Here is a 23712-nt window from a genome sequence, read left to right as displayed (position 1 = left end):
CGATGCAATAAGATTTCAGCAACAAGCAACTTGTCTGTCCACACCAGGCGCGACTATGAGACGTGATAAAGTCAATCAAAAATCACAGCCAATCAGAAGAGCACGTGGGTGGGCTCTCTCGGCAAGCTCCCGGCACTCGCAACAAAATGGATAAGTACATAATCAAATTCATGAATATTACAACATTTTAACATTATTAAAAATAAATACTGAGTTACTGAAACAATTTTTGTCATAGAATTCGCTTGTCTGTTCACAATGAGTTGACAGTTTAAACGTTCTTGTTTCCTTTTATTTATTTTGAAAATCTGAGCTGAATTGTCCATTGTTGCCTTCAGTACGGCTATAAAAGACCCCACCTGGGAACATTCTAGACATTAGATATGCCTCTGGCTCCACTTTTAACGTGAATCTACAGGATTTTTTCACGTATTTTATTGTCCACAAGGCAAAAAATCATAGGCTTGGATTGCTTATAAAAGTGGTAGCCTACTTCTTCTCAACATGTCTGTAGAAAAAGCTGATAATAATTAAAGCACAAAAAAATGTAATAATTAATTAAATCATAAAAACTAAAAAATACAACATTTAAAACATTTTAAAATAAAAAACAATCAAAATTAAAAACATTAAGGCCTACTAAAAAGTTATTGAAAAAAAAAAGTGACATATTAACTTTAAATCTCATGGATACTTTAAATATTTTGGGTTAAAGTGAATTTGACTGGCAAAAACATTTGGGCATCCCTGCTGTAGTCAGTATTATCATTCTTTAATGGTCAGAATAGTTTTCCTGCCGTCTCTCTGGAGCAGCCTTCGTGTGAGGATGTGTGCTGATGATTCCTTAAAATGCTGCCTATGTAGAAAACTTACTAGGTTTTGTAACACAGCTAGGGTGTCAAAACAAGAAACATTGCTGTGAAACAGCTAGTGGTTACATGGACCACAGTCAAGTTTTATGTGACTTGAAAAAAGCAAACACAAATGTAAGTCGTTCACTTAAAGGCCATTAAGCTGCAAATATAAACTTAGACAAAGTGCTTAATTGGATGGAAATAAAAGGACTTATTTACCTTGAGATATTTAAGGCACTGCTGTAAAACATATAAACAGCGTCCAAAGGGTTTGAGGCTTTCAATGTCATGCTGTCCTAGTTTAAATGGTGGCGCATTCAGTCAGATGCTTGGAAAGGATTCTGGATTATTTCCGCTCCATATCCACCTTTGTTTATAAGGCCGCTTCTAAACTGGCTATTGAAATCTTCTTCTTTCTTTTTTCCCATGTTGGCACAAATGGGGAATGTGGACAACTGTTTGAATCTTCACAAATACCTAAAGGACTGAGAATGACAAACACTAACAGTTATCGTGTCAGTGTCCACAACTAAATGATTCTTTGAACGACCCGGACTAGTCTGGAAATTATTAGCATGCAAACATTTAAAACTGTCTGCAATCCACAATGATGAGAGAGAAATAGTCGGGTTTGTTGTATTACTTGAAAAGAAGAGTTATTGGATGAACGCTCTGGTGTTCACTAAGGTGAGCATCACTATTTTTGTTGCTCATATTAGGGTGATGGGTTTGTTTAAATCTTTAGTATTAAAAGTTTAAAAGTTTACAAGAAAAGTAGGTCCAGAACTCTGCTGCCCAGATCGTAAAGGTGTTGCTCACATGTGAAGTTTCACGGGCGAAAACATTTCAATAGGAATCCATGCATTCGTATGGAAGTCCATTTCCACCACATGAGAAAAAAAAAACATCATGCATTAGTAAATCACAATTATGAGATAAAAAGTCTAATTATGACACACTAAGTCATATTTATGAGATGAAAAGTCCAAATTATGACATGCTAAAAACAGAAAGTCATAATTATGACTGTCATAATTTCAACATTATCTCATAATTTAAACTTTTTGTCAATAAAAATGAAAAATGACTTAGTGTGTCATAATTACTACTTTTGTCATAATTTCCACTTTTTGTCACAATTAAAACTTTTCATCTAATAATTGACTCATAATATTGACTTATCTCATCAATATAACTCTGTGCGTCATAATTTCAACTTTTTACTTCATAATTATGACTTTTGATTTACCAAAGCATGTTTTTTGTTTTCTTATGTGGTGGAAATTTGCTTTCATATGTTCAGGAGTTTCACGTGAAGGCAAAAAAGTTTCCCCACACAGATTTCACTCATGTTCAACTTTCTATGTCACATGAATTCGCAGCATTAACCAACAGAAAACGGTTTGGTTTGAAAGTGACTTCATACATCTGCTTCATACATCACTACTAACAATGGACCTTTTTGCCTGCTAAATTTTGCTGAAATGTCTCTAATGTGACCACACCTTAACACGCACAAAAAAATCAACATATCTGTCCCATAGGCTACTCCACTGGCACCAGGTTGATTATCGCAAATACAAAATTCTAATGACCATTTAAAGCCCTTTATTGTCTCATGCCTCAGAGCTTATCTGATGTGATTCATCTTTAGTCTTTCGATGCATTTCTTAGTGGTTGCCAAGTTCATCTTGGGTGGTGCGTTTAGCAGGGCTACGACCTTTAGAGGCTGGAATTCACTCTCCCAACATCTCTGTGAAATTCCAGATCTTCCCAACATTAAAACTCAATTAAAGACACATCTGTTTACTCCCTGTCCCTGTTATTGATATGTTTATGCATGCTTACTCAGTTCTTGTGATTGCAATCAATTTGTCCCTCATTTTGTTGTACTTGTTTCTTCTGTCTCTTTTACCTTCATTGTTGTGTAGTTTTTTTTTTTTTTTTCTTCTTTTTGTTTCAGTTCCAAATGTTTCTTGTCATGCAGAGCGAAGTGTCCATGTGTTTCTGAAAGGCACTATACAACATTCCTGTTAAGGAAACAGTCCTAACCCTAAAAATCAGCAGTTAATATGAATGTTGTTGAAGCCTCAAGATCCTAAATGTGAGATCTGCTTGTTTGGCTGGAATGATGTTCTGGACCAACAAGGATGTTGATAGGAACACGTAGGCCTCGTTTTTTTATGAAACTTACCCACATTCAAGTGTTGATAAAAATGCATGAAGCTAGAATAAAACATTTTTTTTTAAAAACAGAGGCTCTGTTCTTTCTTTTTGATATATTGAATGTTCAGATATTTATACAACAAAATATTCTGGGGGCCATTAAAATTTTGTGAAAATGATCAAAAATGCTGGCGATGGCTGGCAACTTTTATAAAAAAAAAAAAAAAAAAAACCCTGGTGGGTAAAGAGTTAAGTATACTACAGCGGGATCCGTAAATATTGGCACCTTAGGTAAATATGAGCAAAACTGACCGAAAATTTGTTTTTGCCATTTCTCCTCTTAGTCTTTCATTCAAAATGCTCACAACAATTTAACATTTAACTGAATTTGAGTTACACAACATATAAATGTGGAATCTCAAAAATATGTGCCAAAATTATTGGCAACCCTACAAATTCCAATGAGTAAAAATTGAACTAGTTAATTATATTCCTAAGTTTAATACTAAGTATATTCCCATTCATATGGGATGTTTTTAAGTTCACCTTAGTGATCAGGAACACTTAAGTGACAAGTCATGACTTCCTGTTTCTCTGGGCTCTAAATATGAAGTGCCAGATTCCTATAGTCATCCATCACTATGGGAAAGACCTGAGAATACAGTAATGATGTGTGACAAAAGGTTGCTGAGCTGCAGAAATCATAAAACAGCTATAAGATAATAGTTTAATAGTTACTCATTTCCAATATCTGGGCAGAAATTATACTTTTGTGTGTCTTTATTGGCCCCACATGGATGGTTGGAGTCGCCAAACAAACTGTAAGGATCAAAGCTGGAGAATTGAAGATGCTGCTTGGGTCTTGGGGTCAGAAAGTTTCCAAAACTATATGACCTCACCGATATAACCAGAACTTGTTTGGTAAGGTTGCAATAAAAAAAGCTTTTAGTGACATCAAATAGGAATCTCATGCACCTACAGTTTGCCAGGCGTTACTGGAGCTTTCAGTGGGACTGGGTTTTAATGGTCAGATGAGACCAAAATAAAGCTTTTTGGAAAAGCTTTTTGGGGTAAACTGAAACATATATAGCCATGTAGAAATCACCTCATCCCAACTGTGAAGTATGATGGTGGATCATTTAATGCTGTAGGGCAAAGACCCTAAACAACTTGTTAGGATACACGATATCATAAACTCCATCAAGTAGCATCAGATATTAAATCAACACCTGACTGACCCTGTCAGGAAGCTTAACCTGGGCCATGGTTGGACCTTCCAACATCAATGATCCGAAGAACATCTCCAAATGAACAACAGAGTAGTTTACTGACCACAGAATGAAGGTTTTGCCATGGACACAGCAGTCCCGAACCCAAACCCCAAAGAAAACCTGTAGGATGAGCTGAAGAAAAGAGTCCACAAGCATGAAGCTCTGAATCTGAAGGACTTGCAGATTCTGTTTAGAGGAACGGTCTCAGATCGCTCACCATATCTTCATCAAGCTTATTACGCATTATAGGATCCAGAGCTGTTATCTCGGAAAAGGGATGTTAAAAGTATTAAATGAATAAGTGTGGAACACAAATGTTTTGTAAGAATTTTTTATTATCTTTAAATATAACGATTAGATTTTTGTGAATATTTTGATTGAAAAATTAAGAGGAGAAATTGCAAAAACAAATTTTAACTAATACCAAATAATACAATACAGTTAAAATTATAAGCAAGAACTTTTCACAAGGAAAGCTGAACTTACTAAACACTGATGGCACAGCAGACAACAGGGAAAAACATGATCCTTAAACATGATTAATACAATGCAACTAACCAAATAAGTGTGCATAGTTAGGATAAAATAAACAAACAGGCTTATTGACATCCAACATCTTTAGTTGTTGACTGTCAAGGCTGTGCATCCAATCAAACTACGGTATTTGATTATATTCATTATTTCCATGTTCCATTTTAGGGACATTTTGTTTGTTTTTGTACAGTATTCAATTATGATGTTTACTCACTGCTTAATGTCTAGTGTAAAATCTGAGTCCTGAAGCAAAACCATTTGAGAACTGGTCTAAATAAAATGCCATGGCGTCCCCTAGTGGAGTGAAGAAAAACACCAGTCACTTTAAATCTAAATGACCTAATACAGTAGTGGCCAAAAATCTACAGCCTTTATTCAAAGATTTATACGAATGTGTTATAGATTTTGTAAGCATGCATTGTTTTGCTTGGAATCAGTTTTATTTATGATAACTCATAATTTTTGGCCAGGTTGTCATACAAAGAAATTATGAACACATGCAAAAACAAGAGAGGACCAACCAAATATTAATAAGTGATTATGTTGTAGTATATGTATGCTTTTTCCTGAGCTTTTTGTGTTTCTATACATTTGGTTTTTCATAGAAAAAGTAAAAACTTTTTTTTTTTTTCCAAAATGATTTTGTCAGATAAAATACCTTTAAAAATGTAGTGTTTTGTTCCCTCATATTTCAAATATTTTCCTCATATTTTGATGGTTTAATTGAACTTGTAGGGTCATTAAAAACAAATATCCCCTCTGGACATCACTTTTGGACACTACTATAGATGTTCATGCACTATAAAAAATATATTCATGATTTATTATAACATTTTTTCTTTTGTCAAATCAACTTCAAAAATTCATGTGGTTCAGATAACATAATATTTTGAGTTTCTGTTGATTAAACCGATCACCTTCATTGTATGAACTCAAATTTTTATGTCACAAATCCACTAATGACATAACACCCACTTTTCACAATCCAATCAATTCCTTTTTATTTTTTTTAATCCCCCTAAATATGTTTTAATCTGAAATATTTCACATTACGGAAGTCAAATGGGATGTGAGTGATCTGGAAACTGATTCCTTAGGAAAGTATAACAGTTCATTAAATAACTGGACAGAGCTGGCATGTGTTTTCAGATGTATATTTATATTTTTACATGGTTTTAAATATTTAAAATAATTCACTGTTGAAATTCCCTGCATATTTATATATATATTCTTTTTCTCCATTACTTTAAAAGGCATTCTTGACTCATGCTGGTGGAGCAGGTGACGTCCTGATGAGGAAGTCCATGCAGTCCCGTTTTCAATGATCCTGAAACATTTCACTCACTGATGAGGAGAAACAGCAGTTCAGGATTTTTTTTCTTCTTTTCAGTCTTCAGATAATGCCCAAATTCTTCATCAAGTCTGATTCATAAGAATTCAGAGCTCAAATTCACACTCCAGAGATGATACTTCAGTTAAAACATGATGCTAAACACGGTCATTCCCATTTCCATTATTATTTCCAATTGATTATAACAATTTCATAGATTCAGGTTTGTTTTCAAGTCATTTTAGCATGTAAAACGTTCCTGTGCGACACTAAATGAATCCTGGGAAGAGAGACTGCAGGAGCAGAATGACTCCAACCACCATCAGACCACAGAAGAACAGCACCAGCCACAGCGGGAACGATCCTGAAATATAAGAGAGTCATTAACACATTAACATGACCTGATTAACAATGTACAAAAACAATAAGCTGTTCTAACTTATGTTGACATGGAAAACAAGACTGCAAAATGATACGAGGTAAATTGCATAAAATACACATTTAAATGTTATACAAAATACCAAGGCAGTCTTGGCCTAAAGGTTAGAGAGTCAGACTAGTAACCCGAAGGTTGCGGGTTCGATTCACAAGACCGGCAAGAAATGAATGAGGTTCCCTTGAGCACCTAACCCCCAATCACTCCCCGGGGCGCCACAGCAAAAATGGCTGCCCACAGTTTGCAGTGTGTGTGTGTGTGTGTGTGTGTGTTACTCACTACTCCTAATGTGTTTGCACTAACTAGATGGGTTTAAATGCAGAGGACAAATTCTGAGTATGGGTTAACATACTTCACATCACTTTTGGCTCGATTGACCAAAATAAAATTGAGTATTCCCAGAGAGCATTGTAGCCTCAGTTTGCTGGAGACAGGAGTGGCACCGGTGTGTCTTCTGCTGCTGTAGACCATCTGCTTCAAGGTTGGACGTGTTGTGTGTCTTTCTATCAGCTGCACCCAGTCTGGTCATCCTCCTCTGAACTCAACAAGGCATTTTCACCCACAGAACTGCCGCTCACTGCATATTTTCTCTTTTTCAGACCATTCTCTGTAAACCCTAGGTTTGTAGTGTGTGAAAATCTGGCACCAACAACCATGGCACTTAAAAGTCACTTAAATCACCTCAGAGCTGGCCAATAATAGAGTTTATATTTTGCGACAATATAATGTAAAATACAAGCAGTTGAGATTTGCTGTATAGTAATATACTGTATACTGCCTTGTGTAAGTGTATTTATGTATTTATTATTCACTGTATTTATGCAGATAAAGTTGGACATCCTTATATAACCAACTTTATTTTAGGGCCGCACAACGATTAATCACGATTAATCGTTTGCAAAATAAAAGTCTGTGTTACGTAATATATGTGTGTGTTCTGTGTATATTAATTATGTATATATAAATACATGCACAAACATGTATATATTTAAGAAAAACATTATATTTATACATAAAATATTTATATTTATATGTAATCTAAAATATATATAAATATGTATTTTTATTTATACATGTATATATTTTTCAATTTATACATGTATGTGCATGTATTTTTATATACATAATTAATATACACAGAACACACACATATATTACGTAAACACAGACTTTTATTTTGCAAACGATTAATCGCGATTAATCGTCGTGCAGCCCTACTTTATTTAAGAGCTGGGTGATAATAGCAAGGTCTCTCATACCATGTTAATTAATTACCATCTGATTCATTAACTTTAAGTCCAATCATGCCATACTTACTTCGGTTGGACACAGCATGCATCTGACAGCGGCTGTCGACAGCTACGCTCAACATGACGACTTCATTATCCCCCTTTATGGCTTTACTTTTAGGAGTGTCAGGTAAGAACGTCAGGTCTGTGACGACAATGCCATGAGATTCCTGGATGTAGTACAATTGCTGGAGGGTCAATCAGAAGAGAAGGTCTGGTTAGTACTAGCTCTGTTTCAAGACCTAGTGAGGTTGTCTACTGTGTAAATAGGCTGCTACCTACTAAGTCAGCATCCTAACAGGTGGGATCTCATAGGCAAAAGAGCTGAACTTATTTAAATAGGCAAAAGCTTTGTGCATCATACTTATATCCCCGGTTTCACAAAAAGGCTTAAGCTAGTCCCAGACTAAAATGCATGTTTGAGATGTTTTAACTGAAAGCAACTTGCACAGATGCATTTTAAAATATATCAGTGCCATTGTTTTGTCTCAAGATGCACACCATTAAAGGCAGGGTAGGCAAAAAAATGTATAAAAATTTTTTTTTCAAAATTTGTTTAAACTTTATTTATATATCAATACATAATTAAAATGTAAGTACTCTGAAAAAGAAAGTATAAAAATCGAGTGTCTGTAGACCTCTCACGACTGTTTTAAAGACAGCTCATTATTTCCATTCACTCCACCCCCTCCCTTCTGGGCTCCTTCCAAAGCCACGCCCCCAAAACGCATGAACGTGCGACTCCGACCACTGAGCTGGAAGACGCGTTATTTACCTGAGACGAGCGGAGAGGAAGGAGCACAGTGCATGTAGTGACATCATGTCAGAATCACATGTAATAAAAATAACTTTATAATTATGAAGATAAACAAACAAGATGTATTTTAGTACTCACTATCAAGCTAGCATATTGATAGTGGTAAAGTTTAAAATATATATTTTTTGATTCGCTAACGAGCTAGTTATCTATAAGGCAAAGCTAAAAACAGGTTGCATGATACACGTTTTTCCATTACCATCATTTACACTGTGATGAAGATGAATTTCGTGTAAGATTCATAACATATACGTTGTTCTACAGATCAACAGAGTAACATACACTCAAATATCAACTCACAACTGCATTGCAGACACAAAATAATAACACACACATACAACAAAGTGTGTACGACACACACAGATACAAGATAAAGACATCAGTAAACATAGGTAGAGAATATAAAAACAAAACAGGCGAAAAAAAACGTGCAGGTAAACTTACAGGTGAACATGGTAAAAGAGTTAGACAGAGGGTAAAATTATGCACAATTCAACACTATAGCTATCATTATTTATCGTCTCTACTACGGCTCGCTAAGTAATGTTATGTTAGCTATATTACGCAGCTAAGTGTGCTAATGACACATGCTTCATGAAAAAATAAACAAAAAAATACGTATGATCAAAATACAAAAAGAAAGATTTACCTGTCCAGCAGAAATAAAGCCATCAAGGAGTCACTTTTCAGCCCCTTGAGTTCCCTCAGTTCTCGCCATCGCTGGAAAGCCACGCCGATATTAACTCGCGTTTTATTTCTTTGTTTATCCAAAGACTTTTTGTTCATTGCCTTTTCTTGTACTGTTACTGTCTTCCTTTTTTTGCCTGGTTTGCCTTCACTAACTGCATAGGCCGATACTGTGCATTTAGCTTGCTGTTTCTCTGCCATTGTTTTGGTATTCCTAGGATCCGTGCCTCTTGGATTCCCCAAATCAAACGTGCGCGCGCAAGTGGGCAGGTCATGTGTGGCAAAAGGGTGGTTGCCATGGTTGCGAGAGAGTGACAGCCGCCTAAGCCAATCCTATGTTTCGTCCCGGATGGAAATAATGAGCTGTGTTTAATACAGATTAAACGGTCTAGAGTCACTCGATTTTTATACTCTTTTTATCAGAGTTCTTACATTTTAATTATGCATGTATATATATAGAAAGTTTAAACAAATTTGGAACAAAATTTCTTACCTACCCTGCCTTTAATGTTTTTTTCTAGGCTACATTTATAAAGGCTACTTAAAGTGCAGTGTGTAAATTTTAGCAGCATCTAGCGGTGAGGTTGTGAACTGCAACCAACGGTGCTCACCCCTCCCTTTCGAAGCACACAGAGAAGCTACGGTGGCCGTCTGGCCGACACAAGACAGATGTCGACGTCTGAGAGAGCAGAGAGTAGCCTGCGTGAAGCAATGAGATTTCTTCTTACTTCTAACAAAGACCGTTCTCTGCTTCTAATAAACCAGACCGAATACTAACAATCTTAGAGAAGAGAATTTTTTTTTAGAGAAGAACAACAACATAGTGACTAAACGCAATCTGTAGAGCAGTTTGTCTGTTTATGGCTGATGTAGAAACATGCTGCCGCAAAATGGCGACTTAACATGTAAAGGGACCCGCGGTGTATGAGATAGAAATGGCTCATTCTAAAGGTAATAAAAACATAACGGTTCATTATATAAGGTCTTTATACACCACTGAAAACATAGTTGTGTATATTATGTTGCTTTTCTGTCAATAGATCCTCCCAAATTTTACACATTGCACCTTTAAATGCCCTAATTGAACTAAGGCCTAATCCTGGCTTAATCTAAGCCCTCTCTGTGAAACCAGGCCATTGTGCTAAGATACTCGAGTTATAATTACACACAAATATTGAGTAAAACAGTCCATTTATTATTAGATTAAGAAATATATTTTTATCTCCACTACCGTTCAAAAGTTTGAATTAAGTAAGATTTTTTTTTTATTATATACAAAATATAATACTTTATTCAGCAAGGACACATTAAATTGATCTCAAGTGACTTATAAAGTTGCAGATGATTTCTATATCAAATAAATACATTTAAAAAATGCGGTTCTTTTGAAATTTCTATTCAAAGAATCCTGATCAGTTATTTTAGTATCATCAAGGGCCAGTTGTTCAAAAGTAATCTGATCGGATTCCGGCTTTCGTATTGGATCAAATCTTGAAAATGGGTTGTTCAAAAGGAAAAAAGGATTCTGAAATCAGATTAGGTCACAAAATCCAATCCTAGTTTTAATCTGGATCAAACCTTCAGTTTGTGTTGTTCAAAACTTGTCAGTAGGATTTGGATAACTTTGATCCAAAAAAAACAGGATTACCTTGATCCCAACAGGGGGTAGGATTTCAAGGTGGATTCCAGGAGGAAAATGTAGTAAAACTTTAAAACTGGTCAAAAAATACAACATTTATATCATGTAATATACATACACATTTTTTTATTTTGCTCTTGATTAGTTTAACTGTTAAATAAATTAGAAGTAGACATTAAACTACATATTTAGCCTTTCGGTAACCTACTGTAAAGTAAAAAAGGCATTTTGGTGCCATAAAACAATCCCCAAACAGCTGTAAATATCCAACAAAAATATTATATTTAATTCGAAACCCATATTCTCGCTATCATCATGTTCCTTTAGGAGATCCGTAGAGCACTGGTAATCCAGATTTGGTAATCTGGAAAAGTGTGTATCTGGATCATGGTGATCCAATCCAATTTTTCTTTGAAAAACCAGCACAAAAGTAAGATGGATTACCTGATCCTGGATAGCAAAACATGGGATTTCCAAAACCAGATCATTCTGATCCAGATTAAACTTTTTGAACAACTGGCCCCAAGTTACTATTATAGTTTTTTATTCATATTTTGACTTTGACTTTTTATTTTTATAATTTTCATTTTCATTTTGGTTAGTTTTACTCATTTTTATGTGTTTTTTGTAATTTCTATAAGTTTGTTGTTAAATATGTCTATATAGTTTTTATTACTTTTATGTGCCTCAAGTTAAACTAAAAAATGAGAACAGTTGCCTTGGCAACTAGCTGAAAAAAAGTTGTTTTATCTTTTATTTTATTTCATTTTATTTTTGTTAATGTTTATTTTATTTAAATAAAATGTTTATTGTTTTAGTTTTAGTTAACTATAATAACCCCGATCCTGATAAATATGTCACGCTTTCAACAAAAATATGAAGCAGTACAGCTGTTCTCAACATAGATAATAATCAGAAATGTTTCTTGAGTAGCAAATCAGCATATTAGAATGATTTCTGAAGGATCATGTGACACTGAAGACTGGTTGAATTTTCAGCATCATTAATCTTGTTCACAGAAATAAATTACATTTTACTATATATTCATATAGAAAACAGTTATTTTAAATTGTAATAATATTTCACAATATTACTTACTTAAAGTACAGCATAATTATGCCTATATTGTCTTAAAATGCTGCCTATGAAAGCAGTTAAACAGATTTTGTAACTGTTTGTAACCGATTGGTGACACGGTACATGATTCTGCTGTTTGTACCTGCAGGGAAAACGCTATATAGATGGCCACAGATCCCGTCACAGTTCCAAGACCAAGAAATGTTCCCGAGTCACTGAGGAATAACACACAACCATGAAACACATGACAATTCACCATAACAACGGTTAATGCATAAGAGAGACAGAGATATTCCCTCTACCTCACTGCAAGACAAGATATAACTTCATTTCCACAAGGCTTCGTGAGCAACGGCAGGAAAGCGCGTCCGTCCCATTTGGTGATGTAGCATTGTGGGGGTTTTCGCTCCCGTTTGTGAGGGATCTGGATTGTGTAGAGTCTTAAAGCATCTTTCTGATCCTCTACTTTTGCAAACCTGTTTTTGAACAAGTGAGAAAAAACACAAAAACAAAACATCAGCGCATCTGACAGCTTCTTGTTTGTTACAACCACGAATTTGGTATCGCATTACTTTTTTCTACAGCACTAGTCACTAGTGATGTCCAGTTTGTGAACAAATCATTCTTTTGAGCCGGTTCTTTTTAGTGAACTGGTTGAACCAGTTCTCCAAATCGGACTGAACCACCCGTTTGTGGCCTGAATTAGCACAGATCTACAAGTTACTCAATCAAAGCTCACTTTCAGACAGGCCTGATGGACACTATCCAGGAGTACAAGATCTTTTGATGCTGATTTTTGCCAAGTCATTCAGCACTCAAATGACTCAAGCCCTATTTTTTAGCCTATTCATGGAAAGTGGCAGCTGTCAGGAAGTGTGCACAACTCGCCTGCATGCCTTGTAGCGGTATGTCTTCTCTGTGATCTGAGGCATGCTTTCATGCCAACACAAACCCACGGCCAGCTGATCGCCGCTCCACACGCTGCACGCGAAATCACGGCCAATCGTTACAATGTGCTACATTAAGAAAGAGAACATAACACTAATTGGACAAACCACGTTTGAGGACATTGTAGAATAGCCAATATTAGCACAATATTCGCAATACAGAAGCAGTTATTAAAGGGATAGTTCACCCAAAAATGACCTCATGATTTACTCACCCTCAAGCCATCCAAGGTGTATCTGACTTTCTTCTTTCAGACGAACACAATCGGGTGAATGGTACCCAAGATTTTGAAGGCCAAAAAAGTGCATCCATCCATCATAAAAGTGATCCATACGGCTCCAGGGGGTTAATAAAGGCCTTCTGAAGAAAGATGGGTTTTCTGAGAGAAATATCCATATTTATAACTTAAACTATTCGGTTGTTAAGTCTGACGTCACGCGGCAGCGCTTCCGGGTCCAAAGGCTCTCTCTCATACCACAAGAAAAACAACAAACGGTGCTAATATACGCACATGATGTGGTGTAATACTACAAAAAAATATTATAATCACAACATTTATCTCCATACCAAAATTCCAGATGGCCAGACAGTGATTCATCTTTTATAAATCGTTAAAATATTAATGTCTGTGACGCTGTGAGCACTGAGACTGTTGTGTAGACTGTAAGTATTTAAAATGTTTAACTTTTTAAAAAGTTTGATGTTTAATATGAATAAATAGCGCTCATAAATGGCCATCGATGGCATTTGCAAGTGAAACGAGTCGAGGCTTTTCTGCCAGAACTAGACTTGTGTACGGCAGTTACCGGAAGCCAGTGATTATAAAGTTCATAAAGTTGTAAATATGGATATTTTTCTTACTCCTCAAGAAGGCCTTTATTAACCCCATGGAGACGTATGAATTACTTTTATGATGGATGGATGCATTTCTGGGGGGCTTCAAAATCTTGAGCCCCATTCATTCCCATTATAAAGCTTGGAGGAGCCAGGATATTTTTTAATATAACTCTGATTGCTTTCGTCTGAAAGTCAGATATACCTAGGATGGCTTGAGGGTGAGTAAATTATTGGATAACTTTTATTTTTGGGTGAACTAACCCTTTAATTGCTTTAATAACTATTAAAAAAAACACACAAGCTACCTTTTTATCAGGACTGATGTCTATATCCTCCAGTTCATCTTCGTGAGCTTTAAAGTTAAACTTCTCTTTCAAAGAGGGGAACTGCAAAGAGAGGAAACGTGTTGAGACAAGGACAGTGCTTGAAAAAAAAAAAAAAAAAAAAAGAGACTCATGGGAGAAGCTGACCTCCCACACTCTGACGTAACCGTCAGCCCCTCCGCTCAGCAGAAGCGTGAGGTCAGCGCTGAAGCGCACACACTTCACGCAGGGGTCCTGTGGGCTGAGGTCTCCCTGCACCGCACCAACATCCTCCACGGAGAGCTGAGGAGACTCCTGCTTCATCTGGGGTACGTCTCCTCCTCCTCCTCCTCCTCCCCCATCTCCGTTCTGGCCTTTCCCGCCTCTCTTCCTGGCTGCACCTTTATCTCCAGCCCCTGTTAACAAGTGCCATGGTAAAAGGTACATTTTTTATATCAGAAACATGAACATTAGTATACATGACTATGGACCATTTTCACAAACTGTGATGACACATTTCCACTATTATTAACATTGTTGTTGTTGTTTTTTTAAATTATGTACAATTATAACAATATATTTTGTTTTATTACCTTGCCACTAAATTACAGAAAACTGGTTAAAGTCACCATGATATCAATTATACTCAACATTATACTCAAATGTCCTCATAATCTTTTATCAAAATAACTTCCCCTCTCTCTTGCAGCATCTCTTCTCTTCTCTGATGACGAGGGCAGGGCAACCTGTAAGGCCTTCGTTCATCTTCAGAACACAAATTAAGATATTGTTGATGAAATCCAATGGCTCAGTGAGGCCTCTATTGAGAGCAATGCCATTGAACTTCTCATTGTCCATAAAGGTACTAAAAACATATTTGAAACAGTTCATGTGAGTTCAGTGGTTCAATCTTAATATTATAAAGTGACTATAATACTTTTTGTGCTCCAAAAAAACTAAATAACGACTTTTCAATGTTATCTAGTGATGGCCAATTTCAAAACACCGCTTCAAATCTTTTGTTTTGAATCAGTGATTCGGAGCGCCAAAGTCACGTGATTTCAGCAGTTTGGCATTTTTACACGCGATCCGAATCCCTGATTCGAAACAAAAGATTCAAAGCAGTGTTTTGAAATTGGCCATCACTAGATATCATTGAAAAGTCGTTATTTTGTTTTTTTATTTTTATCACACAAAAAAACTCTCGTCGCTTTATAATATTAGTATTGAACTACTGTAGTCACATGAACTGTTTCAAATATGTTTTTAGTACCTTTCTGGATCTTGAGAAGTTCAATGGCATTGCTGTCTATAGAGAACTCACCGAGCCATCGGATTTCATCAAAAATAACTTAATTTCTGTTCTGAAGTTTAACAAAGGTCTGTAGAACGACATGAGGGTGAGTAATAAATGACATTATTTTCATTTTTGGGTGAACTAACCCTTTAACCAGATGGTTAATAAAGAGAATGTTACTTGAATCATATTGTAGTTACTTTTTTACATTGACTTGTTAAACATAATAATAAAAAAAAATAAATAAATAAAAATCGTTGTGTCAATCAATCATTCTTTAAAAAAAAAAAAAAAAAAAAAAAAAAAATCAAGATTTTATTTTTTTGCCATATCGCCCAGCTCTAGCGCAATAATTTCATGCTGATTTTAATGCTGCTGTGTGAGTGTTTCCAACACAACGGCTGATGGAGTAACGGCAAATTTGGCATCATTTTTTCCTCTTTTGCAAAGTCATAGAAATGCTATTGTGGATTTTTTATTTTGATATTGGGTCAAAAGGGAATGCAGAAATTATATGTGTTGTAGTTTCCATTCACCACTATCAACTATGACAACTTCCAGTAATGTGAAAAGGGTCCACTAATGTTTTGATTTTGCCTCTACTGACCATCTTTAGCTGCAGGTTTCTTTGCCTGTTTGGCCTGATGATGACTGAACTTCATCAAGCTGCAGCTGCCGTCCTGTCCCGCAGCGATCACATCCCCACCCAGACACATGTTCATGGTGGCTCGTGTGTCCGTTTCATGAGTGTGCAGCAAGGTGGCGCTGTGCACACCACCGACCAGCTCCAGACTCAGGAAATGCTGCAATGACACGACAACACTAAACAACTAAAGAGTACATAATCCAAACAGTGGTGCTTCCTAATCAAATCTACGCTTTTCGTTTTTCTATCAAACAGATTTTATGGCTCATATAGTATGATATAAAAGAATATGAAGCTCACACCCGAAACACCTACATTTTATTCAGAGCAAAATATGCAATTTGGTTGCAAAATATGACTCTATATCTGCCAATCATATTTGATGCTCACATTTGAACATGATTTTTATTTTTATTTAAAAAAAAAAAGATAATATATAGGAGACAAAGATTTTATTAAGCATCAAAAGTATATATTAAAATTCCTTTCACTCGTTTAAAAAAAGGATCAATCAGATGACAGTATCAAAAACATTTTGATCATGTTTATAATTTAGAGGCCTTAGTTAAAGAGAGTACCACTCCATTCTTGATCCCGGTCTTGGACGCGCCTCCTCCTCCAGCTGTGATGATCAGCCCGGTCTCGGGGTGGATTTTAACAGTATAGAGAGGGAAGGGGGCTCTGTACAGCTCAGGCGCTCTTCGTTTACCCATGCTGCTTTGTGATCTCTGGACTTACTGAAAGTAAATTACAGATTGTTACATTCAATACCACAAAACCAATACACAACCAAATCAAGTTCTGCAGAACTGCAGATGGGTCATTCCTCATCATCTCTTGATATACTGGATAAACTATTAAACACTTTTTCTACAGATTGTATCATATTAATACGTTTTAGTAATCACATAACAGAATTAAGTGAACATAAGAGTGGTATCCCAGGTGAAAAAAAAAAGTACATTTCTATAATGTACTTATAGTGCTCTATTTTCATGCACTAATTTTGTACTTAATATGCTAAAAAATCTTCTTTAGTACTACTTAAGATCATCTTAAGTACATCTAAGTGTACTCAACTGTGCTATTTTGAGACAGCATGAAATATGAACTAAAATGTGCTTTTAATATACTATCTCTGTATTTAAAAAAATTATTTAGATACTACTTATAGTACATTTGAACCCATAGTGTACTACAAGTGGTAGCTAAATAAATTTTGTAAATGCAGAGATAGTATATTAAAAGATAGTATATTAAGAAGATCTGAAGAAGTACTAAGGTATTTTTAGTATATTAAGTACAAAATTAGTGCACAAAAATAGAGCATGTTAAGTATATTATAGAAATGTACTTTTTTTTCACCTGGGATGATATGAGTTAATGCTGTCAAAAAACAGACATCATAATAGGAAATTTTACAGGAGTTTCCTCTTTTTCTTCTTTCTCTAATCAATTGATTGGTATTGTTTTAATTGGTATCAGTATTCATCAATATCCCTATTCATACCATTTCTGCCAGGAGTGTATATACTATACTATGTATATATATATATATATATATATATATATATATATATATATATATATATATATATATATATATATATATATATATATATACACATAGTGTGCATGCATTTCCCTAAATAAGCAGTATAAATCAGCACAATGCATGGATAACTTCTCACAATGCAATGCGCTCAGTCCAACCCTTTATTTCCAGTGCGATGAATGAACTGGAAGTGATCTCAGTTTACATAAGAGTTGATTAACCATAAGAATAAGCATTTTTTTCTGGGATGATAACTGGACTTTACTCACATGGTACATATGGTTATGTGACAAAAATGTCACTGTGATACTAATGTTTGAAAAAAAAAAAAAACATTATACAGTGTTTAATTTACATTTTTAAGAACAGTACGCAGTATTATTGCACAGTTTTCAGAAAATACAAAAAGCACTATTCCGATCATATTGTTAATCTGTATAATATCCCTTCAACAAACTACAGTCAGTCTTCAAAGAAATTATACTACAGGAAGTGACATCATTTTGGTGGGAAAACAGAATATATTAGCAACGGATTTGATGAATTTTGTGATGTTTTGTTATTAGCTGGTGTGTCTCGGTCTAAAATATGCCATTATGTTTTATAAAATTAATCTCAAATTTCAAAAGGCATTTAAAAATATCAAAATTAATGACTGTCAATGACTCTGTATTTCCATCCTGTCAGGAATCCAGTTATTGTTTCTGCTCATGTGTAAATAATACAGCTGCAATTCATTTCTTAGCTTGATCTGAAAGTATAGTAGATCCTTTAATAGCCAGATTTCCTACAATTACAACAGATATGTGATATATATATATATTAGCTCACAGAGCACAGAGACTTATAAACACATCTCAGAGTTCATTCATCACTGTTTTTCAACAATATAAACACTGGATTCTCTGGGTTTTCATTCACTGCAGCACCATCTGCTCCTTAATCTCTTTAGCTCAATAAGCCCGTCGCATTTCCCGTCAACAAGACACGTTACATCCTACACGTCTGAACACTAGACAGACGGTTTCAGTTCTTTCTGTTGACTGTTATATGTCTGTCTGTCTCTATGCATGTTGTCTTTGTTCGCTATCTATCAGTCCATCTCGCGAGGCTCGCGCCGCCTCGCAGCAGATGTCGGATAAAGCGTCAGTGTTGGTGTAAGTCAGCGCACCTGAGTCTGCGGACGCGCTCCAGTCTCTTACTCCAGTTACTCCAGTGTTTAGTGGACATTCCACTGTCTTTTCCCACTGGATCTCTCACAACATTTGTCAAAGAATCACCATCCACTTCCTTGGTTTCCCTAGATACACGTCAGCACAGCGTCATATCCTACGCGCCTGCTTCTCAAGCGTGCGCGCGCATGGTGTCATACGCGCGACCGTAATAAATGTAGTAATAATGCAACTGGAAGTCAGAGCAGAGTAAACACGTTTGTCACTGAAATGTAACCTTGCATTAAGCAAGGTTGTTGAATGTAAACTAAACAGGCCTGGACAGATTTAACCAAACGCTAAAACCTTGGTACAATTTTGAAAGGGTTACAGAAATGGAGTGTTATAACATTTAAACAAATTATTTATTTAAATTCACTTAAATACGTAGGTAAATAATAAATATAACATAAATATATTATAAAATCATTTTAAAAAATCTAATTTAAGTAAAAAACGAAAACTAAATGTGTTTGTAGCAGTGGCGAGGCAACATGGGGCCTACTCACTGGTCTACCAAATCAAACGAGACTCAAAATAATTATTTTGTGGAAAAGGAGATCATGCATACATGACAATAATTGCTCAAATACATGAATTTAGTGGATGTCACTCCAAAAACTTTGTAGCGTGTGTACTTGGTCAAGCAAAACAAAGTGTTTGTTGAAATTCTGAACTGATATATCGTCTAGAAAGCGTGCAAAGTATCACCAAACAGCTGTCACTCATCTAAGTCCATTGGGATGACGCAATCTCACAAAGTTCTGTTATAATCAGTGAATCTGTCTACACTGCACAATGAATCTCTATTTACACTTTGTGAATGTGCAGAACTCAGCACTGGACAGAAACTCTGGCTTTGAGCGGATTCTTATTTAAACGCCTCTGATTGGCCATTGTGTTCAAGAAATCAACAGACGTCTGTGATTGGCTACATTACTCAACGCTGCAAAAACATGCTGTAAATAGAAACCTTTGACGCTCCGCCTATGATTATTACCTTCTTATTCTGGTTACACTGGATATTATATTAATTAATGGATTTTGTTGTTTTAATTAAACAGTTGGCTGACAAATATATCAAATTTTATTATTTTTAGCTCATGTAGTTGCCATTGAGGTCCACCCTATTTCTGGTGTTATATGCAAATGGAAAGTACATCATAAAAATGAACCAGATAATATATACCAGTTAACATATACAGGAATCAGGTGATATATATATATATATATATATATATATATATATATATATATATATAAACACTATATTGCCAAAAGTATTGGGACACCCTCCAAGAATTCAGGTGTTCCAATCACTTCCATGGCCACAGGTGTATAAAATCGAGCACTAGGCATGCAGACTGCTTCTAAAAACATTTGTGAAAGAATGGGTCGCTCTCAGGAGCTCAGTGAATTCAAGCATGGTACCGTGATAGGTTGACACCTGTGCAATAAGTCCATTTTGTGAAATTTCTTCACTATTAAATATTCCACGGTTAACTGTTAGTGGTATCATAACAAAATGGAAGCAATTGGGAACAACAGCAGCTCAGCCATGAAGTGGTTCGTAAAATCACAGAGTGGGGTCAGTGCATGCTGAGGCATACACAGCGCAGAAGTCACCAACTTTCTGCAGAGTCAATAGCTGCAGACCTCCAAACTTTGTGTGGCCTTCAGATTAGCTCAAGGACAGTGCGTAGAGAGCTTCATGGAATGGGTTTCCATGGCCGAGCAGCTGCATCCAAGCTTTACATCATCAATGCAATGCAAAGCGTCGGATGCAGTGGTGTAAAGCACACCATCACTGGACTCTAGAGCAGTGGAGACATGTTCTCTGGAGTGACCAATCACGCTTCTCTGTCTGGCAATCTGATGGACGAGTCTGGGTTTGGCGGTTGCAAGGAGAACGGTACTTGCCTGACTGTATTGTGTCAAGTGTAAAGTTTGGTGGAGGGGGATTATGGTGTGGGGTTGTTTTTCAGGGGTTGGGCTTGACCCCTTAGTTCCAGTGAAAGGAACTCTTAATGCTTCAGCATACCAAGACATTTTGGACAATTTCATGCTCCCAACTTTGTGGGAACAGTTTTGGGATGGCCCCTTTCTGTTCCAACACGACTGCGCACCAGTGCACAAAGCAAGGACATAGATGAGTGAGTTTGGTGTGGAGGAACTTGACTGGCCTGCACAGAGTCCTGACCTCAACCCGACAGAACACCTTTGGGGTGAATTAGAGCGGAGACTGTGAGCCAGGCCTTCTCGCCAACATCACTGCCTGACCTCACAAATGTGCTTCTAGAAGAATGGTCAAAAATTCCCATAAACACACTCCTAAACCTTGTGGAAAACCTTCCCAGAAGAGTTGAAGCTGTTATAGCTGCAAAGGGTGGGCCAACTAAACCCTACAGATTAAGAATGGGATGTCATTAAAGTTGCATGTAAAGGCAGGCGTCCCAAAACTTCTGGCAATATAGTGTATATATATATATATATATAAACAGTAAAAAAATAAAAATGAATAGCATTTCAAGATGTAAAACAATTCAGTTGAACTAAAGACTAAGGAGTAAATAAATCAATCAATCAGTCAATCAAAATATATGGTAAAACACATATGTTGCTCTAGGCTCTGATCAGTAATTCAGAAGTATACTTTCAAAAGTATGCAACCAATGATACTATTGAACACATTGTTTGTTTGTTTGTTTATACATACATACATACTTAATTTTTTCTTTGTTGTGCTTTGTCCCATTCTCAGAGTTACTCCTCAGGCTTTAGTTTAACTGAAATAATCAGCTGTAAAAAGTTAAGCACTGATTTGTCCAAGTGAGTTTTATTGCCATTTTACTTTTCATAGCAAAGAGAAAAACAAAATGGTGTTTTCTGGGAAACCGTTGCACAGCAATCAACATTTAAGAAAAGTTATTTACAACAACCCAGAAGCACAATGTGAGAGACTCTATTAATCCCCTGATCTCCCTCGGAGGAACTGTTTTGCACTGTGTCATACTGCAGTAAACAAACCGCTTATGACACGAATTGGACAATGCTTGTATTGAAAGTGGTGCAGAAGAGAAAATGACTAAAGGTGCTAAAAGGTCAGTTTCTTCACTCTGTTTTTCCCTGAAGCTTTAAAGTCCCAAACTTCCACAAGTATAATGAAGTATTCCATAATTGTTCCCCTATGGACCTCTGAGGCAGAGCGAATTTAATAATTACCATGCTCCCTGTCTCCCTCGGGTTCTCTTTGTGTACTTAGCAACAAGAGCCTGGGAATATATATTAATTACCGCACAGCACAGTCAGCCTATGGAGTGAATTTCAGGATATTCACAGAAAAGGTTTGGTGGGTGATAATGTGATGTCACATTCATGCTTGAGTAGGGTGCGCTGATGTGATGTGTTTGTCAGGCATGATGTGGTGTTGATGTGTTCTATATGCTTTATAAAGGTCAGCTGTCTGACTATTGATTACTTGTTCAATACTGAGTTTCAGTGGAATAATCAATACGACCCCGAGGTGATGTCAGCAGCACAGGCATCCGGCGTCACAGTCGGTTTTAACAGTAGCGAAAACATGGCGTTTTATGTAATGCTATTGATAAAAGTTAAATCAACCCTTTTTGAACATGCATGGCCCTGCTTGACTGTGAAATATTGGCCCACAGATACAAACAGAGATCTGGGTATTTATATATTTAAAAATATTATTATGTGACTTTATGTGAAGTATCGTCTCACTCCAACCAGGCTTAATTTAGTTAACTAAAACTAAAACCATAAAAACATTTTTGTTACTTGAAAATAAACGGCAACTGAAATAAAGTATATATATAAAAAAATGTAACTTATTTTAGCTAGTTGCAACTTGATCACTAAAATATCTAAAATTAAAACTGAAATTTAGTTTTAATTAAAAAATATTTAAAAAAACAAAAAAACAAAATAAACATTACTATATCTAAAAGAAAAAGGAAAATACAGCAATAAAACCCATTCAAAATAACCCCAGGTAGGGGGGACAACTTATCCCTCTTTTAATATTTGAGATTTTGTGGATCTAAATTAACAAATGTTTCTATTTATTTCTTATAGTAACACATTGGCTGATGCATCATCGTCCTGCACATGCTAAACTTATATCTAAATGTGACTCCAACATGACCAGGCTCTAGAACCTAAAACATGTAGCCTACATGTGTTGTACATTTGAATCTTTAGCAATACAATCTTATTCTTTCATGCAAATAAATCTTTGAGTGTTTACAGTTTTGTAAAGAATAGCCTAAATGTAAAAAGCCCTGAACATTTTGTTGCATTAGGCTATAGATATAATAGAAATTCGCTATAGGGTTTGTAATGAGATGTAGCTGTTGACATGGACTGGCCCGTGTCCTTGCTCCTCAAACCGTGCCCACGGAAGGGGGTGTGAAAAGGAGGGGGCGACAGGGACGCCAATATACCAATCCTACTATAGAGAAGGTTACGCTCATGAATATTAAGCAGGATGCGTGATTGGACACTTGCAAAGATACGTCAGCACAATCAAATAAATATTATTATAGCAAGCCGCCGCCATAGTACGATTCGTAATTTTCGTTTGTGGCGTTGAGAAGTCTGATTCATTTCAGCGAATCGGTTCACTTTTAAGATTCGAATGAGAGAATCGATTCAATCGAGTCATCGCTGAAAAGTGTTTCCAAAAGTTTTTTTTTATTTTTTTTTTATTTTTATTGAACAATATCAATTTATAAACCCAAAGTAGGGAATAATATGAAAATATACACACATTACATGTAATTAAATCTCGTGT

The 23712-nt window shown here is 35.9% G+C and overlaps 1 protein-coding gene across 1 annotated transcript; it reads right to left on the bottom strand.

The window, feature by feature from the left end:
* Window positions 1–5965: 5965 nt before the first annotated feature.
* Window positions 5966–19020, bottom strand: preb (prolactin regulatory element binding). The gene is made up of 10 exons (XM_048153489.1): window positions 18857–19020; window positions 16709–16867; window positions 16092–16287; window positions 14356–14603; window positions 14191–14271; window positions 12989–13116; window positions 12403–12576; window positions 12243–12315; window positions 7909–8068; window positions 5966–6519 (listed from the first exon to the last, which is right to left on the bottom strand). Exons 2-10 carry the CDS (start codon window positions 16841–16843, stop codon window positions 6425–6427), a joined length of 1290 nt encoding a protein of 429 aa, XP_048009446.1. The 5' UTR covers window positions 16844–16867; window positions 18857–19020; the 3' UTR covers window positions 5966–6424.
* Between the last annotated feature and the right edge of the window lie 4692 nt (window positions 19021–23712).

The sequence above is a fragment of the Megalobrama amblycephala genome, linkage group LG13 (assembly GCF_018812025.1).
Source record: "Megalobrama amblycephala isolate DHTTF-2021 linkage group LG13, ASM1881202v1, whole genome shotgun sequence".
NCBI classification, from domain to species: domain Eukaryota; kingdom Metazoa; phylum Chordata; class Actinopteri; order Cypriniformes; family Xenocyprididae; genus Megalobrama; species Megalobrama amblycephala.
Note: the sequence above shows the minus strand (reverse complement) of the source record. Positions and strands in the feature narration are given on the sequence as shown.

Coding starts and splice junctions, on each gene's coding strand:
- preb (XM_048153489.1), bottom strand. CDS start 16,843: ATGGGTAAACGAAGAGCGCCTGAGCTGTACAGAGCCCCCTTCCCTCTC. Junction 13,117..14,190: donor ACATCAGTCCTGATAAAAAG/GTAGCTTGTGTG, acceptor TTCTTAATGTAG/CACATTGTAACGATTGGCCG. Junction 8,069..12,242: donor ATATAGCGTTTTCCCTGCAG/GTACAAACAGCA, acceptor TTGACCCTCCAG/CAATTGTACTACATCCAGGA.